Source organism: Protomyctophum parallelum (assembly GCF_964188405.1).
Source record: "Protomyctophum parallelum genome assembly, chromosome: 13".
NCBI classification, from domain to species: Eukaryota; Metazoa; Chordata; class Actinopteri; order Myctophiformes; family Myctophidae; genus Protomyctophum; species Protomyctophum parallelum.
Window position 1 is genome coordinate 12,023,772 of NC_139708.1, and position 20,592 is coordinate 12,044,363.

The 20,592-nt window shown below is 42.4% G+C and overlaps 1 protein-coding gene across 1 annotated transcript; it reads right to left on the minus strand.

Annotated features, from left to right (window-relative positions):
• Positions 1-2,492: 2,492 nt before the first annotated feature.
• On the minus strand, positions 2,493-5,390 carry LOC310869902 (noggin-like). Its single transcript, XM_083780880.1, has 2 exons — positions 4,563-5,390; positions 2,493-3,743 (listed from the first exon to the last, which is right to left on the minus strand). The coding sequence occupies exons 1-2, from the start codon at positions 4,933-4,935 to the stop codon at positions 3,409-3,411; spliced, it is 708 nt and encodes a 235-aa protein (XP_083637006.1). The 5' UTR covers positions 4,936-5,390; the 3' UTR covers positions 2,493-3,408.
• Positions 5,391-20,592: the final 15,202 nt, after the last annotated feature.

A 20,592-nucleotide genomic window follows, 5' to 3' on the forward strand; every position in this document is an offset into this window, starting at 1 on the left:
TTTCTCTTTTCTTTTCTTTTCTTTTTTTTTCTTTTTCTTTTTCTTTTTCTTTTTCTTTTTCTTTTTCTTTTTCTTTTTCTTTTTCTTTTTCTTCACTTTACTTGACTTTTACTACATCGTCTGTTTGAAACCTCATGTCCAAAACTGTCAGTGTTCAGGATTCAGTTCAGTTCAGATCCAGTGGATCTGTTATACCTTTGATTCTTCTGCGTGTGACGCTGTAGTGTGATCAAGTACGGCTTTAATTTACGGAAAAAAACAAAAAAGGTTGAAACGTGGAAATAAAATATTTTATACCCGACAGAAACAGCGATAACTACATTGTGATCTAGGTACTTTAACTCAAGTAGTCTAAAACAGGGGTTCTCAACATGGGGGTCCTTTTTTGAGTGGTACAACTGCAACCACTCCTATAGACAGCTACAGTGTGTCCCTATGCCTATCCTCGGACACAAACGGAATTCAGCTACAGTGTGTCCCTATGCTCGGACACAAACGGAATTCACGCGTCCCTGGTGGCTGGGTCTGTCCGAGCACGAAAATAGCGTTATAGCGTTTGTTCACCACCAAGTGTCACCGTTGCACAGCCTAACACACAATAAACACACACACACACACACACACACACACACACACACACACACACACACACACACACACACACACACACACACACACACACACACACACACACACATGAGACATGGCCACAGCATTTCCAGGGGTCCCCAACCATAAATGTTGAGAACCCCTGGCCTAAAAGATCTGAGTGCTTCTTCCACCGGTGGCTACTACATGGTGCAGTCTGCACGGTGTGTGGTGTGGTGTGTTGCACTGCGGTGCGGAGTGGCGTGGTGCACTGTGGCGCATGCAGAAGGGGGTGTGAGCACTTGGTTTTGTCAGCGCTTGGTTTTGTGCGGGCAGGCTGTGCTGGAGTGAGGAGGCCCATTAGCAGCCCTGCATCCTGCAGTGTGTAGCTGCTGCTGGCTGGGAGCACGACACCATCAAGCTCTCTGTCAGCACCTATTACTACACACACTTCATCACCTGACCAGCAACTCAACTCTCTCTCTCTCTCTCTCTCTCTCTCTCTCTCTCTCTCTCTCTCTCTCTCTCTCTCTCTCTCTATATATATATATATATATATATATATATCTGTCTCTCTCTCTCTCTCATGCATAAGACATTCTGAGTCAGCATATGGTCCTCAAACATTTTCTTGTCAAGGACCCCCAAAACATGGGTCCCTGCGATAGCTATAGGTCCTCAGTGTGTGTAGACAACCCCCCTGATGTGATCCAAATGGAGAGGTGAGCTTTTCAAGGGGGGGGGGGGGGGGGTGAAAGCGAGAACAGCTGCTGGCTGCTTTAGATCTATAAATCACTGTTGTTCCTGCTTTATCAGCATCCGTGATAGTTTGGTTAAAAGGGCCACTGATATGTGTACTGTGTTTTCACGCGGTTTTACGATGATAACGTGATATGGGCTGTTTGGTCGGTGGATAAGAGAGACAGAGCAAACACTTGGCCCAAGTGTTTGCTGAAAGGACTTGATCTGAGTTAAAGGTAAAAGTTTAATTATTTCATTATTTTATCACAGGCGATTTCAATGTTTTCCAGCCCAAGGACCCACTATAGCTGAGAGACAGACATAATGCAGGGACCTCTATTATTGTATATTGTGTTGCAGATCAAACTGTTTCATGCATTTCATATCTTCATCACTTGTTTGACGGCACAATCATATTGGATTTGTGTTAATGTGTATTTTCAGACATTTAACCACTTAAACAGACAATGCTTAGTAACGTTGACCTTTCACTCTGTACTTATAGTCTGGCTCAAATGCTGAATAAATAACGGGACTTGATGTGAAGTGTTGAAAACCCCTGGTATAGAGTAGAATAAGAATCTAGTTTGAAAAGCAAGCCCGACCTCTTACACTGCATATTATGCTACAGTATATGGCAAAATACCATAAGACCACGTTAAAGGTATATAGGGTAAGTGTTAAAAGGCTCAATATTCTAATAGTACTAATTTCTATATGTGTTGAGATAACAGCAGTTTCCCCATCTCACAAGCTCTTACACAGAACATTTATGTTCAGTCATTTCTATATGTGTTGAGATAACAGTAGTTTCCCCATCTCACAAGCTCTTACACAGAACATTTATGAATAATATAGTGCTTTAAACGTTGATGATGTTGATGAGATGAGATTATGCTTTATACCACTTTCAGTATATTCCGGTGGGAACATTCCCCCTCGAAATACCTGACCTACAAGCTCACAAATTGTGAGGTTGTAGATCAGCTATTTTGGAGGAGACATGGTGTATAGACAGGGGGAAAAGCAGTCCTACAGAACCAAGTACAGTCAACTCAGGTTAATTTGACTAAATCTAGAGGTTGTTTAATTATATTGCAATTATCATTGATGAGACTGATCGTTTCCAGAAAAGAGGTTACATAAAAAACATACAGTTTACATAATTTTTTGTCGTTTTATTATACGAATATAAAGAATAAATAGCAGTTCTCTTAATTTACATGATAAAACAACAACACGCCGATATACAGATGTATCAACCGCAAAAGATAAAAGCAATTAACAACAATAAACCCACTTTGAATCTGAGGTGGATTTTCCGTTGTCCATAATAGGAAAACAGCAAGTCCTTATTATTATACGGCACTATGCGCGCCATCTCCATAAATACAAAATATATAACCAACATTTTTCCACAAATAAAAGTAGACTCTCTGGTTACACGTAATACTGACACTGTACAATAAGCTATATAAAAATGGCACCTCCTCATATACATAAAATACATTCCTACACTCTGTAGTGCATGTGAAAAATGAAACGTCACAAAAGAAAGAAATGAGCTTGATTTCTTCGTCGTATACAAATGGCTCTCAGAATGGCGTCCATGCAGGGACCCTCAGGGTTCCTTGAGGGGAGGACTTCCAAATGGACCTTTACAGATCAGTAACTCTGACAGTGCGCAAATGGAACCAAATGGACCCACGTGTATAGGGTCAACTTGGTTCCATGTTGCACACTGTCAGAGATATTATGGTCCTTGACATTAAGGAACCGAAGAGTAGGCACCATCGCTGTAAAGTAAGAATTTGGAAAATGGTCTGAAGTAATAATTTGAACATTTCTACCAGTAATTATGGGCATAAAATAATAATTGGGGGGTACATTTAGTCTGATAATGATGCACCATGCATCAAATCATATAGGCACTCCATTATCCAAATTCTGTACGAGGAATAGCCAATCTAACATTGAGTTGCCCACTCTTCTTGTATCCGAGAATGACAATGTTTTGAGAACCACAGTCTTATGAAGACAAAAATAATAATAATCAAAAAACAAAGACAGAAAGTCAGTTCAATTCGAGCAGGAGCACTTGCACTCCGTGATGATGGGGTACTGCACTGGTATCCACGCGCACTTCAGCCCCGCTTTCCTCTGCGCGCACCGCCACCGCAGGATGGTGATGTGAGCGGAGCCGGACGGCTTGCACAGCATCCCCTCGGGCACCGAGCACGACCTGCGGCTCAGGCAGCTGCCGGAGCGCACAAAGCGCGGCCAGAAGCGCGTCCCCAGGTCGTTCCAGGTGTACACCAGCGGGCAGAAGGAGTAGGCCCACAGCCACTGCTGCAGCCGCCGCTTCAGCTTCTTGCTCGGCTTGTGCTTGGCCTTGTTGCCGCTGAGCTGCAGGCCTGTCACGATTACACACAATGTAAGTGGACCGTTATTGTCACGCAAAGCATTGCAATTAATGTTAATTGTGTTTGTTGGCATTGGAAATTGGAACATGAATGGACATTCCGTTTGCCTTTTAGGTTTCGTAAATAAAAAAGTACACAAGGCAGATATGACAAATAACTGAAATATACCAAGACAATACATTATAGCATGTATTACAAATGTTATACCATACTTTATACGGAATAGCTGATCTACAAGCTTACAATGTGTGATGCTTGTAAGATTGTAGATCTGACATGTCGGATACAGCAGAATTTACACATATGGTTATTCATTGCTGCATCAATAAAAATAAAAATTAAGTGTTTAAAAAATATATATATATTGTAGATGGGAGGCGTACTATCATCCGACAGAGCATTGCTCCGAAGGAGCAATGCTCCGAGGTGCGCTGCGGGTCGGGAGAGGGTTGCGGTTAGGTTTAGGTGTCTGCCCCGGGGGAGGTTAGGGTTAGGGTGAGGGAGGAGGTAGGTTGTCGTTCGGACCAATGCTCCGTCGGATAAAAGGCATGCACTCATTGTAGATCTGCTATTTCTGCATAATCATATATCGTCTGCTAATCCTGATATTTTGTCATCGTCATCTCATATATCTGCAAGCTTTGCCACTTCTGCTTTTTTGTATCTATATGAATATTTTTCAACATGGACACGATTATGACAAAATAATTGCATTTATACCTCAAATAATTGCGATTAGACGAGGCTATGCTACTATGTAGCCTATAGGCTAACTATTGTGACAGCGTCACAGCCCTAGTAGTCACATACCGAGCTGCACGTCGAAGTCCACCGCCTTGATCTCCTTGGGCATCAGCTGGATCGGCTGCTTCTGGACCTCGTAGTCGTCGGCGAGCTGCGCCGCCTCCTCGTTGCCGGCGGTGTACTTGTCCTCCGGCGGGTGCACGGACATGTAGCGCCCGTCGAAGTCTCCGCCCAGGACGCCCTTGAGCTCCGTCTCGTTGAGGTCGCGCTCCCGCGGGTCGAACACGGGGTCCGGGTCCTCGCGGAGCTCCACCAGCGGCAGGCTGTCGCTCGGGATGGGTCGGAGGAGGTAGTAGTGCTGGCACGTCCCCCTGTCCGCCACGAGTCCCAGGGACAGCACCAGCAGATACACCGCTACACAGTTCTGCGTTTGCTCCATGCCCCCCGAAATAAAATAAAAACACAATCGGATCTCACCGTTTTTAAACCAGAAAAGAACGCAGCTGATCCAGGTCCCAAGCTGTTTCGATTCGGGGCTGCGGTTTGTCTTGGAGTGCGCGCAATTACGCGTCGAGCCGGGATATATCCAAAAAATCACTTCTCCCTTCCCATGGCACCTGGTCGACCGATAGAGCCTAGAGAGGTGGATGCTTTTCACTAAAACTAAATACCTTGATGTTTTTATGTGGACTAAAAACCGTGTTGTAGGCCTAAAACTCACGAGATAATACACTTGGTATAAAATTCAATGTCCGTTGTGTGGTCCGTGCAGCGGTCCGGGTCAGTCAGTGGAGGAATGCATGCGCTCTTCTGCACACCACCGTTAGATCTGATGTCCTCCTCGACGCGTTTAACCTCTGCATGGTGATGGTGATGATGATGATGATGATGATGATGATGCTACTCTCACTGTCACAGGAAAGCTGCTGCAGCAGCGGTTATATCCTCACGAATCGTGATGTAATTCGTGTGTGAACACCCCCCCCCCACACACACACACACACACACACACATACACACGCACGGACGCACGCACACACACACACACACACACGCACACACACACACACACACACACGCACACATGCACAGACACACACACAGACAGACAGACAGACACGCGTCACACACGCACATTCACACACTCGATGTCAGCCTTGTTTGTTGGACATTCCCCGACGCACCTCCCGATCCTCCATCACCGATCGGGGCGGGGATGCAAGCAGATCGACTCAAGCAGCGGCGCCTGAACTGTACTTATAATAACTGTACTTTGAAGTATTTTTACTTGAGTCTTAAGATTTTTCAATCATTTACACTTTTACTCCACTTCATGTCAGACATTAGGCCAGACTCCGCATTATTCATAGAAATGCCACAGAGAAAAGCAGATCTGCACACTGTGTGGCCCTTCAAACTGTGCTTCAGTCAAGTGACTTCACCATGAATTAATCATGGAATCATTAGGCTAATTAATAGTGATAGTCTGTCTGTCTGTCTGTCTGTCTGTCTGTCTGTCTGTCTGTACAGTAACCTACTACATAGCAGTGAAACTCCGGTCAAAATAGACAATTAGACATTATTTAAATGGATGCAATTGGATTTAACATGCAAAAATGGTGAATATATATTATGTGTATGTGTATGTGTATACATATGTGTATGTGTATGTGTATGTGTATATGTATATGTATATGTATATGTATATGTATATGTATGAGTTTACAACAATATGTATGTATATACATACATAATTATGTGGCTTTGGACATAGGCCTACAAGGTTTCCACCCAGACAGCAACGATATGGATGACAGTCACAAAGATTGTCGAGTCTGGTCCAGACTTTATTTGGGTTTTTCAGGTGAGGAGCATTCATTGCTCCTATATGTGTTTGGAGCTTGAGTAGTGGGACAGTAATTCAGTGTTGCAACCAACACGCCACAGCGAGCCTTCTCAATAAACTTGGCCAAATTAACTCCCAAATAAACAACTCTCACTAAAAAGCAGCAGCCAAGCCATGGAAAGTATCTCACAATTTGCAAACCTGTCTAAACTCAAAAAACAGCATGCACAGAGGGAGAGAGAGAGAGAGAGAGAATCATTCCTTGAAAATAATTTAATGGAAGAACTTAGGCAGCTAGCTACATCAGCCATAAACCATCCACTTAGATAAATGCATCTCTGTTTCAATTTTCAATGAGCTAATTCACACAAGCACTTCAGCCCCACGACTCATTTAGTTTACAGTCAAGTGATGGTGAAAAGTCTGGAAAATGTCAGCCGTTATATTTTTCATCATGACCAGCCCGTATCATAAACCATCGCTCACAAATTTGCTTGACAGATAGGCCTATATGTTTCAATCCAGCGCATTCACACATGTAGGGGGGAGGGGAATAGAGGAGGGAGTGTGTAGCCAGCCAGCACAATGTCTGTCTGAGACCTAATAGCTGACAAACCCACGTTCTATTCAGCTCGCGTGTCAAACAGGGTTCTTGACATCATGGTGCAAGCCTGTGCACACAAACAGTTAAAGTGTTCTATGAACTCTAATTTCACTTTGAGATTTAATTTAAATTTGAGAAATACGTTAATTCTGCTGGATTTTACCGTGTGAATGCTTTAGGCAAGAAAGAAAAAAAGGGTTTAATAAAAACCTTTTTGAGTTAATGACCACTTTGTTTGAACCAATTCTATACAACTATCTGCTGTATAATAGAGTATGTTGCAATACTGTATTGTAGAGTATGTTAAAGTACATCTGGGTTATGTTAGTATATGCTAATACAATTTTGATTGAATATGGGAATTCTAAATGTATTAAAACAGTATTTGGAGTTTTGGACATTGTGGTATTGATACTTTTACTTGAGTAAAAGATGTGAATACTTCTCCCACCACTGAGCAGTACTATCTGAAGCCTCCTGGCCAAGCAGGGATTGTGTCTTGTCAGAGTAGTAGGGACAGCAGGAAGAGGTTGGGGGTTCAAATCCCGGGTTAGCACAGGAAAACTTGAGGGTCTACACTGTTAAAAGTTGCCCACCCGACACCCGGTGGTGGTACTCACATGTTTTACTTATGCAAAGTGTCAATACTGCTAAGTGAAAGTCCAACATTCAGAATTTACTTCAGTAAAAGTACAAAAGCCAACCGGTGGTGCTGGTGGTCTATAGCACCGTTTCCATTGTATTGGCTGCATGCATACGTGCAGTAACTGCAGTTGCTCTTGATGAAGGTGTCAGACAAGCTAATACACAACGAGCCATTACCCCCCCCAACCTACGTCCTGACAGTGCCCATGGGTTACTGTATGTTTTGTAATTATCATCTGAATCTTCAAAGTAACTAGTAGGCTAACTAAAGTTTTGTAATAATCTTAGTGGAGTAAAAGTAAAAGTACAACATTTGACCATGAGATTTAGTAGATGGCTATAGAACGAATTGAAAATACTCAAGTAAAAGTACTAGTCCGGCAGCCGACAGGCTTCTTTTGTTTAACGTGGAAAATTTGGTATAGCCTATAGTCTTTTTTTATTGGCCTAAAATAATATTTGTCTATATACATTCATTGAGGTATTGAGCAATTTTGTATAGGTGTTTCTTGTGACCCTACCACGCATTAACATCATATGTAAGGCTTTCCTTATGCTTTAAGTAGCATGTGACATCAAACTAGGGGGGTTTCTTGATTGTGAAATGTGAATCCATTCCAAGCATTAGATTTGCACAAAAAAACACTCCTTGGGCTAAAAACAGCCATAGCCACTTGCCCAAATGTACCCAAAATGTGCTGACCTCATCACATTTGTGCTGATCTCATCACATTTGTCATGACGGCTATGGCCATGTTTAGCCCAAGGAGTGTTTTTGTGCAAAACTAATGCTTGGAATGGATTCAGAATCATGAAAACCCCCTAGTTTGACATGTCACATGCTACTTAAAGCATAAGGAAAGTTTGACATTTTTGACATATTTGCCTTATATTGGATGTCTGGTAGGGTACAAGAAACCCTATAAAAGTAATTGCTCAATACGGACAGCCGGTCAGCAATTGGATTCATCATCATCATCATCAGCAGCATCATTATCATGCCCTTCTGTCTCTGGCATCATAATTCTGACATCTTCACGGATGAAAAAGATGGCATGGAATGGTCGATGCCATGTGTGTGTGTGCGTGCGTACGTGCGTGCGTGAGTGCGTGTGCCTGGTACCTATGTTTAAGGTGTCTGCCAGTGCCAGGGCAGGGTTCTGCAGTTCTGCTCTTTCTCACTAAAACGAGGAACCAGCGGGGAAGCCTTCTCCAACGACACACACACCAGCGCTGGAAGGAGGTCTACTTACTTCCCAAGTAGAAATACCACAATGCAAATGTTTCAAGTATATTACAAAAACAAAATTGGCATCAGTATATTCATACAGTTTGCAACTTTTACAAAAAGTTTGTTCAGTAACACAGGTCTCTCCAGCTCTCCAGCTCTTTAATAAACATAAAATACATTTTCTGGGTTGCCAATTTCAGCCGACCAGCAGAGAGTGCCCATTTATCAGTTTCAATGTTTTGTTCCACTTCTAAATGTGACATTTCTTTGTTTCATCACTTCCAATTTCCCTTGTTTAGCCTTTGCCCTGTTTGAGTTCTCTCTCCTGATTGGATAAAATTGGTATTGCAATCTGAAAAAGCATTCCTGAAAAGATAGAGAGACTGGTGTTACTGATCAAAGTTTATGTACTATCAGAATATAAAGCTATTTAACAATTATTTTAACAAACATAACACATACCCTATACCTACTGGTTAAAGTACACCGTCTATTAATAATCTAAATCTGCAATTGCAATTGGCAAAGCTGTCAAAGTATTGTATAGTGGCCAACAAAATACAGCATAGATGCGTGAAATGTAAAAGGAAAACAATCAGGTAAAGTAAATTGACCTCAAAAGTACTTGAGTAGTACACAGCTTTACGTCCCACCACTGGCACACAGAAACATACAACAGATCCATTTGAACCCGTTGTGTCCTTAAAACTGAGAGGCCCAGGAGCCTTTGTTCTAGCTCCTCAAGGACCTACCAACCGACCAGACCCCAAGGAAAAAAAAGGGTCATTATGCAGGCTGGTTTAATGGCCTGGGAAATTGACTGGGGCATTTTTCCCCCTTCAGAGAATGTTGAACCTCTTCAATTAAGCAGGCGTCTGCCTGAAGTGACTCTGTCCAGCGGAGAGGTGAATGTTTCACTATCTATACGGTTCTCCCTGTGGTAAAACAGCGGGGTGGCATTAGGAGGAGGAGAGCAACCAAAACAGGTCACCGCTTAAACGAGCCTGAATGGGCAATCCGTGTCACCAGCGTGTAATGGGAACCATGTTTTTGATTTCCGTCCTCCCTGCATTCACACAACCCCAAATGTCCCTGTAGGCCTATATATTAGAGACCCTCCAGAACAACGCTGTGAATAATGCAGGTTTTTATGTGATTGTATGCAGTGACATTTTGGGGGAAGTTGTGAGGTATGCAAAAAGTTGAGAAACATGCGAAAAGTTGTGAAACCCTTCAAAACAAATACATATATGATCAGGCTATTAATTATAATCATCATCATCATCATCATAATCAGCTTTATTGTTAGTTTTACATGTAAAAAAGTGGGTGAAATTCGTTTTTGTGCATAGTTTGCGCACAGTGTTATATTTTTTTTACCATTGAGTTAATAGACCATCAGGTCAAAATTTGCATAAGATCCTGTGTCTAGGTGAGATGTGACCTTTGACACAATCGAAATGTCTCAATAGAAGAGCAGGGAGACAAAATACAAACACCTCAATTGTATAAGTTATATTGTAACATATAGGGCTAATCTACCATGCAGATAGTATAAGTTATATTGTAACATAGGGCTACTCTACCATGCAGATAGTTTAAGTTATATTGTAACATAGCCCTACTCTACCAAGATTGGACAAAATAAAAGTTGTATAGTGCCGCTATAATTCTGCGTTGAAGGATTATCACACTACACGCGCAGTCGCGCACTGCATGTTGTTGCCGAGCAGACAGAATTGCAGACAAAAATGTTTTTTTGGAAAGTTGTAATAATAAACACTGAGTCATTTATCTGTGGCTTCTTCACTGAACAGTTCAAACTGTTGTTCTTGATCTGTAAGCCCAAATACAACCTGAACACCAACCAGAGTAGATAATAAGTTGAGCTAGTTCAGCGTCTTGAAATACCCAAATGAACTCTGCGTACGAGGGTTTAATTACTTTGTTTGGATGCAAGGCCATTGTCTATGAAAACTTTACGAGAGTATGCTGGAATGAAATGAACGCATGCTCGCACACGCACGCACGCACGCACGCACACACGCACGCACGCACGCACGCACGCACGCAAACACACACACACACACACACACACACACACACACACACACACACACACACACACACACACACACACACACACACACACACACACACACACACACACACACACACACACACACACACACACACACACACACACACACACACACACACACACACAAGTGGGGTGCGGGGGGGGCAGAGAGAGACAGAGAGACACCATTCTTGTTTATGTTGATGTTGCACTTTCTACAACCTGTGGGAAAAATTGAGCCAAAGGTGCTAATTAAAAGTGCTTATTAGATTCCACAGGTCTTTATGAGAGAACGCTTCCACCACAGCCCCGACATGGCCTAAATATGGATCTACAAGTTGTTTTTCTAATGACTTGAATGACTGAAAATACTCTACGGCCAATTGACTATTAATAGTGTACACATGTAGCTGTTGGCTGTGCTTTCAAAGTGTGCACCCCCATGTCTACCCCCCCCCCCCCCCCTCTTCTACGTTTTGGGCCAGACGTGTCTTTGTGAATAGAATATGCTCTTTAATTGTAAGTGCCAAGTTAAATAAAGGTTCAGCGAATACAAATGCAACCTCTTTATCGCTGTGGACCTACAAACCTGTGTGATATCAGTATGTGTGTGTGTGTATATGTGTGTGTGTGTGTGTGTGTGTGTGTGTGTGTGTGTGTGTGTGTGTGTGTGTGTGTGTGTGTGTGAGGGTGTGTGTGTGTGTGTGTGTGTGTGTGTGTGTGTGTGTGTGTGTGTGTGTGTGTGTGTGTGTGTGCGCGTGTGCGTGCGTGTGCGTGTGTGTGCATGCGTGACTGACTGACTGACTGACTGACTGACTGACTGACTAGAATGTCATTCGTCACTCTCACAGATGTGAACTATACTTAACTATAAAAGGTGTGATTTCAGCTATATCCCCATCTGGGATAAGTAACAACAAGTCCTACTTTTCCCCAACAGGGCAGTCTCAGTGTATCTCTCTCTCTCTCTCTCTCTCTCTCTCTCTAAACTAGCGTGGCATGCAAAACAGTGGCCCATCCACAAGTTTCAACAGTGTAAAATCTCACTTTTAACACTTGGTCAAAAGTGCCAATTAATCGTAATTAAGCTCACAGCAGGAGTGATTATTGTGATCGTGTGCTCTTGGGTTGCAAACAGGAGTGGAAAAAATTGCTAAACAAACTAAGCAAATTGCCCACACCTCCCAAAGTGCCAGGGTAAACAAGGATGGCAGTCATTTCATGTCTGTGTGTATTCAGCTTGGGCAATGTGGCCTCAATTAGCACGGGTGTGAAGAACGTACTGGGGCAGATACAGGCGGGGGTGAAGAACATACTGGGGCAGATACAGGCGTGTGAAGAATGTACTGGGGCAGATACAGGCATGTGAAGAACGTACTGGGGCAGATACAGGCATGTGAAGAACGTACTGGGGCAGATACAGGCATGTGAAGAACGTACTGGGGCAGATACAGGCGGGTGAAGAACGTACTGGGGCAGATACAGGCGTGTGAAGAACGTACTGGGGCAGATACAGGCATGTGAAGAACGTACTGGGGCAGATACAGGCATGTGAAGAACGTACTGGGGCAGATACAGGCGTGTGAAGAACGTACTGGGGCAGATACAGGCGGGTGAAGAACGTACTGGGGCAGATACAGGCGGGTGTGAAGAACGTACTGGGGCAGATACAGGCGGGTGACGGGTGTGAAGGACGTACTGGGGCAGATACAGGCGGGTGTGAAGAACGTACTGGGGCAGATACAGGCGGGTGTGAAGAACGTACTGGGGCAGATACAGGCATGTGAAAAGGTGCTTTGTTGGGAAGCGTTGCCATAATGACATTGTTCCTGAAGTGCTTCTCGTTCTATGCTGCTTGCTGAGACAGTTGGGGGGAAAAGTACTCACATTTAGTAAAAGTATCAATATATGTAGAAATACTCTGTTTCAAGTAAAAGTCCGGAATTGAAAATTCCAAAGTGATTGGCATCAAGATGTACTTGAGTTGAAAATACTCATTATGCTGAATGTCCCATTTCACAAGTTTTCAAATGTATACAAGTCTTTTACTTTTTACTTACAATATTTGCCTCTGAAAGGTAGTGGAGTGCAAGTAAAAGTCGGAAATACTCCATTGTAGGCCGACAGTATAGGCTATTATACTTTCCACTACTGCTGTCAGCCCGGGTGATTTGTACTTTGACATCCTGTAACTGGTTCACCTTCAGGTCAGAAAATAATGATTTCACACTTAATACTACCAATATTAGACTATGCAGATATTATATGTCAAATAAATACTTCTGAAACAAATCTCTATTAACTTAATGTAATTAACAAGTCTCTCCAAGATGTGTCTTGAGGCGTCCTTAAAGAACCCACCGCTGTGTTATTTATGAGTCGCTCAATTGGTTGACACCCAACGCTAGAAGACACTTTAAATGGCTGCAATGGGCTCTATATGATGATACAGAGACAAAGCTGTGATCCTGGACGTATGTTGATGTTATTAAAAACTCAATTATTACTAGAATATATAGAGCTATCTCAGTGTCAGAGTCAAGTGAACATTTGGGATTTGAGTGTGTAAGGTTGAAGTGAGCCTTATTTTCCCTTATTTTCTCAGAACAGCATATCAACTAACAGATGACCTCAGCGTTAGGGGTTATGGATCACTGAAGGACAGAGACGCCGCTGAGCTGAGCTCACCATGACAGCATGAAATCATTCCACATGCAGAGACACAGCGCTTTCACTCACACACACACGCACACACACACACACGCAAGCACTCACGCACGCACGCACGCACGCACGCACGCACGCACGCACGCACGCACGCACGCACACACACACACACACACACACACACACACACACACGCACGCACACACGCACGCAAGCACTCACGCACGCACGCACGAACGCACGCACGCACGAACGCACACACACACAAACACACACAAACACACACACACACACACACACACACACACAGCCTGGGTGGGTGGATGACATGCATGGGCACGCTTAACCACTTAAAGGGACACTTCATCCTTTTTGCAAAAATATATATGTTAATGATGTTTAGAGGTTTAGAACACTTTCCTATATGGGCTCACTGCGAACATCTTAAGTATCTAAAACCACATATTACACACATAAAGACCCCCAGGAAAGTGTTCTAAATATGCATTTCCACCTTGTTTACAATGTCCGCCATTGTTGATTTTCCAAACTGGCATGGAATGGAAACAAGCCTGTGTTTATCTATAGCATCAGTATTATACTGACTCAAATATTAAATAAGTTGCGTATCAGCGCCCCCACCACCTCAGGACATTGTGGTACTGCAGCTAAAACAGCTTCAGAAGCAAAAAAGTGTTGGTTGATTGGTGATTGAGGCTCAAACCATTATAAATAAGTTTGAGGGACATAGACAACATATTAAATATTAAAAACTCTTTTAAAATTAATGTTATAGCTGCTTTAAAAATGTGTGCTTTGAATATTCAAACGATTTCTCAAAAATAGCAGATCTACAAGCTCAGAGCGCGGCACAAAGTGATGTGCTATGAGCTTGTATACAGATCTGCTATTTCTGCTATAAGTATAAAATAATGGTTAAAGTGGTTAAAATCTAAAATGACACAGATGCGTTCCCAGTGGGTTAATGGGTTAACCACTTTAAACCCCATGTGCATTGAGGAGTGGAGACCCTCAGTGCTGTAGTGAAAATGTGTTTTTCGCACTAGTTAGGGTAAGTAACATAATTTGGTTTGTTTTGTGATAGTAATCATTGCTATGAAGTGTTTGTTCAGTAACAGGAGGCTCCCTGTTTTTCTTCCAGCTCTTTAAAAAACAGAAAATACATTTTCAGGTGGGTTGCAAATTTGCAATACATTATGTCAATCAGCTTTATTTGTATTGATTTGATTGATACTTATTTAATACTTTAACAGTTTGCAAAGGTACAGATTGTTGTAAAGTTCAAGTACTGAACCCTCGTCTGGTTTGACAGACAGGTAGTGTGTGCAGGCTGGGTGGTGTGTGACAATCCGGTTGAAGTACATATACCTTCGGTACGGCGACTGCGGCGGCGGGCCCGGTTGAACAATAACGTGACACGAGACAGTATCACGCTAAAGGTTCACAAAGTTTATTACACACACACAGGAAATATATAGAGCTGGATCCCAATGACGTGACAACAACACTTGAGACATAACAACCGCTAACTGCAGCAAGCTGACCTTGCTGTCTGAGATGTCTCCAGTAGCTAACTATAAAGTATGCTACAGTTCAGGCAGTACACAATACATATCTATTATCTAGTACATTGTGTATTCACGTACAAGTACACAGCCATGGGCGATCAGATTATAACACAGATGTACAGTTAAAAGGATAACAGCATGCACAAAAAGCCCTGAGGGCTTGTTTCCATCGTTTATTAAATTCCTACAAGACATACAATATAATGCAATACTATACAAATAGATCATCAATACTAGGAGAAGTATATGTGTACACACACACACACACACACACACACACACACACACACACACACACACACACACACACACACACACACACACACACACACACACACACACACACACACACACACACACACACACACACACACACACACACAGGGGGTAGTTTATTTTGGCAAGCTGGATTTGACCGTCCAGTTGCAAATTGCAGACATGAGACAGGTCCTTTTAACAGAGGTTTTGAAGGAAGGAAGAGAACGAACACTCTTTGATGGCTGGTGGTGGCTTAATGGTAGAATGAATTTATCCCCATATTTGTTTCACAATAGTGCTGCTCTGTTGCCTGCTAATGAGAGAGAGAGAGAGAGAGAGAGAGAGGGGGGGGGGGGGGGGGGACATATGGTGGACTCCTTTTTGGTGTATTAATTTAGTTTATATTTATTTTCCGCACTACTACAAACATAAAGGACTACACACAACCGGTTAAATGACATAGACCTACTGTTTATTTCAAGTTATAAAGTTATGGTTGTACTGGAGTGTACATCCATTAAAGTTACATTTAATCAAGGCCAAGTTGTTTTATCAGGAATTATTTCATTTGTATGTATGTATTTTGTTGAGTTTATCAGTTCAGATAATTAATGGAGTTTAGATGGTCTCTCTCTCTCTCTCTCTCTCTCTCTCTCTTACACACACACATACACACACACTCAAAATCACGGAGCAGAGCAGAGTGCTCTCTTTCTCTCTGTGTCACACTGCCCCCAGGCTCGATCGGCCACGCTCCGGTCTGTGGTTTCAGATTAGACTTCTTATATTTTCATACCGCAGTGAAAAATAAACAGTGGAGCTCTTGACGGACGACTCAGCAGCTCCACCAGTGCAGCGTGGGATGTCAATGAAGCATGACTCCGCAGCTTGGCACAGAAACCTCCTATGTCCATATTTCTACTTGTTTGTTTGTTTCATCGTACAAGAGTGTCGCACAAAAGTAGGCTAATGAAAACAGCCGAGCCTGTAGATCTGCAAGCTCGGTTTTATTTTTTAAATGCTTATGAAATATTAATAAATAACAGTTTTGGACATACGAGGTTTCCACCCGACCAGCGACGCATTGTGATGTAAATGAAGCATGACTCGGTGCAGCGCGCGGCCTGTCAAAGAAGGTCGCTTTTCATCACCTCCTGGAAGCCGTGGACAAAGTACTCAAGCCCAGTACCCCAAATACTGGGCTACTTGCGTAAAACTGTACGTAAAAAAACAAAAACAAAAAAAACATTGCATTACATACTCAAAAGTACACATTACAGTACATTTTCTCTTTCATGTTAATGAATTGCTTGCTAGAAAATAGACAAGCTATCGATCAGCTTGTCGGTCGGCTATGTTCAGAAAAAGCTTTCCCCACAATAACAGAAAACAGAAATAGTAGAGCCCTGATCGAGGGATAAAGGTGGAATAAAAGTGGATCTATATATTTTGTTAAACTAGAAAAAACAAACATGCATGGCCAACATGCATCGGATACGGCGATCGCGGAGGCCTATATGCATGCAATCTGATGAAACCTGAGTCACTCATAACTCAGCATAGTTGCGTGCCGGCGTCGCGCACCAAAAAACAAGCAGATTGATGCTTGTAGATCTAAAAGCTAGACTGTGTGTGTGTGTGTGTGTGTGTGTGCGTGTGTGTGTGTGTGTGTGTGTGCGTGGCTGCCTGCGTGCATGCGTGCGTGCGTGCACATGCGTGTGTCCATGCTTGTGTGTGTTGGGTGGGGGGGGGGTTGCTGCATCTCCAACACAGACGGCTGTGTTGTTTAACAACCCTACTCCCCCCCCCCCCCCCCCCCCCCCCCCCGACTCTCAGCTCTGAATTCACACATCATAAATCAAGATGACCTGTCCTTGTGTGAATTCATCTCTCTCTTTTTTTGAGCCGTTAATAGTGGCACTATTGTTCATTTTCAAATACCAGTTGAACCCCCCTGTGTTCTGTGCAAGGTCAGCTGGTATAATTTCCCTCTACAGTCTACTCTACACCAAACCTTTTCGCCAGAAATAGCTGATTGCTGTTAAGCTTGTAGATTGTTTATTTTCGCCCCTACTAATATAGGGATAGCAGAGTCAGACAGACAGGCACAGGCATAGCAGTTCAATACGTTTTCTTTTTTTTTTGTATTATAAAACAACACAAGGAATAGGCCTACACTAGTGTAGTTGAATATATACTCAACAATAAACCACCAACATATAGTATAAGTGCAGGGTATCTGCACATTTCCAAAGTTACAACTTTTAAGACTTTTTAATACCTAATTGTCAAATAGTATTAAGAGAAAGAGGCACATATTGTGAAAATAGCCGATGGACAAGCGAATAACTGTTGTGGTCTGTGACGTGTTGTGTTTTCTTGTGTACCCTGTTCTTGGTTTTTGTTATTGTTTTACCTCTTGTTCCTGTGATTTTTGAAATATTGTGTTTTCCCTGTGTCTTAGTTCCAGTTTGAGTTTCACCTTTAACTTGTGTACCTTTTATTTTGTAGTATTGTTTTGTGCCTTCCTGTCTGCCCCTGTAGTTCTGTACCTGCCTTGTCTAACCTGTATTGTGATTAGTCTTTTTCCACCTGTGTCCTCTTAGTCCCCCAGCCAATCCCTGTCTTGATTTTGAGTTTTGTTTCACCTGTGCCTAGTTAGTCTGTCTATTTATACTCCCCTGTTTGTTCTGTTCCCTTGATAGTTCGTCACTTTATGTCAGTAGTGTTCTCCTCGTGTATCCATGATTTAACTCCTAGTGTACTGTATGTACTTCAAGTTCCTTGTTTTCCTTGTGGCAAGGGTTTCTTTTGTTGGAATAAAGACCTTGCATTGAAGCTCATCTGCCTGCGCCTATCTGTCTGCTATTGGGTCCTAGAGCTCCTGCCTTTGCACTGTGACAATAACAGGACACAGGTGAGTCAACTAACAATCAACACAGGTATAGTCAGTGGAGGAAAGTAACTACATAAACTTAAGTACAGTTTTGAGGTAGGGGAGAGCTGCCACGGTTGTAACGCGTCATGGTTGTAACATGCACGTTATCTCTTGATTGGTCAACGCCATCATGACGCCATCGCGTCAGTATGTGTACAGCAACGTACTCTACGTGCCCAGGAAGTTTCCACCTTCGGGGAATTATTGGCGAAAAACGGACTTTTCTCAAAATGCATACAATTTTACACCTGGACTATATGTGGGCTACAATTTTTTTCTTTGTTGGCGAATAAAAATCCACATGGATGTCTTCATGCTTATGTTCTTCATTAGTTTGCATCGTGTTTAGATGGAATGCACGTTCATTCTGGTCTGTAAGCAACGCCAAAGAACAACTTGCAAAAGTGGGTCAATTGTGGGTCAATTGTAACACACGCCATACCATTAAATATGTAATATTTACATATTTGATATAGGCCTATTGGCCAATATTATGTTCAGTCAGCTGTCTTTCATTACAGAGTGTATTCTAAATTAGTTTAGGGTTGTATAACATTGTACAACTCAATCAATCAAACGTTTTATCTTTGTTGTGTAATCAATGTATTTTCCCATTGAACTGACTCAAACACTCAAACAGGTACACCCGGTACTATTTAATAATTCCCTTTATGTTTGATACATTTTCTTATCACATCCATGGTATGAAAACAATGTTAAAGAGTTGCTTCAATGAAATAGAATTGCTTTAAGCTGAAAACGATATGTTTAATTAGCGTTTTAGTGTTAATTAGTGTTTTTTAGCGTTGTTACATTTATCACGCATGCCGTTACAATTAATCCGATATGCGCAGCAAATGTAACACTGGAACAGCGTCCACGTTCGGTTTAATAACTCCCGACATATTACATATGTAGATAAACGGATCTCTGAGTAAAAGAGTGAAACATGCAAAGTGTTACAACCATGGTGGCTCTCCCCTACTTTACTGGAATTTTCAACACTTTTACTTCTACTTCACTACATTTCAAAGGCAAATATTGCACTTTTTACTCCACTAGTCTATTTGAAAACGTATTGTTACTAGTTACTGTAGGCCTACTTTGTAGATTTGAATTATTATTACAATACAATTCATACATTAACCACTTCAGCCCTATTTAAACTGTGACTAGTCATGACACATATTGTACATGTACATTGAGTATAATTTTGTCCGTTGCGGATAGGCTGGGGCTAACAGGTGACCCAATTTTTCTCTCGCTCTCTGTCAGTATCTCCCTTTGGTGTGTTGTTTTTTGTTTTTTAATTCATGCTATGGTGTTCTTGAATCTTATTTTGAAGTGATGCTTTGCGTTAATCGTGTGCCTATTTAAGCCCTATGTGTGGGTTGTGTTCTCTGTTGGATTATTGTCATGTACCTGAGTTCCAAGTCTGTTTGTTTGTTGGTGTTGCTCTCCTGCAAACCTCTGATAAATTAAACTTCCTCTTGATTCTGACTTCCTCGCATTTGGGTTCTCTCTCTCTCTCTCTCTCTCTCTCTCTCTCTCTCTCTCTCTCTCTCTCTCTCTCTTGCCCTCCACTCTCTAGCCTGATAATTCGACTACTTGAATGTACTCTCGATCAGATTCATGTATACATTGTGATATTTATGATATTTATTTATTTAGTTTATTATTTTGTGTCAGCGTGTTTGCACAGGAAATAGTGTATTGAAAATTGTGTCTGAATAATGGGATGGGCATGTGAAAGGCAGTCAGACACGAAAATAAATTCATTCATTCATTCATTCGTATTGGTACTTTTACTTAATTGCAAAATGTGAGTACTTTTTCCACCACTGCCGAAGATTGGGGTTCCCAGTCCCAATTCAGCATCTAGGCCAGACCAGGCCAGGCAGGCTGTGTTTGCTAGCAGTAGGACTGTGTGTGTGTCAGGCAGGCTGGCCCGCTCTTTGCTTGTGTATTTTAGGCTTCACGGCAGCTAAGTAGTTCCAAAAATAAGAGAACTAATTGGCCCACGCGTTTATTTCTGTACCAGAGACGTATTCTAAGTGTTTTTAACAGGTTTGTTTGTGACATGGGCGAGGAGGGGGCTTCACACACTGTGTTGGTCTCACTCGCTCTCTCTCTCTCTCTCTCTCTCTCTCTCTCTCAGTGGGAGGTACCTTTCGGGCCCAAAACAGCCACGGAAAAAGAGCTGACTCTCCTCTCTCTTTACCAAAAAATAAATAAGGC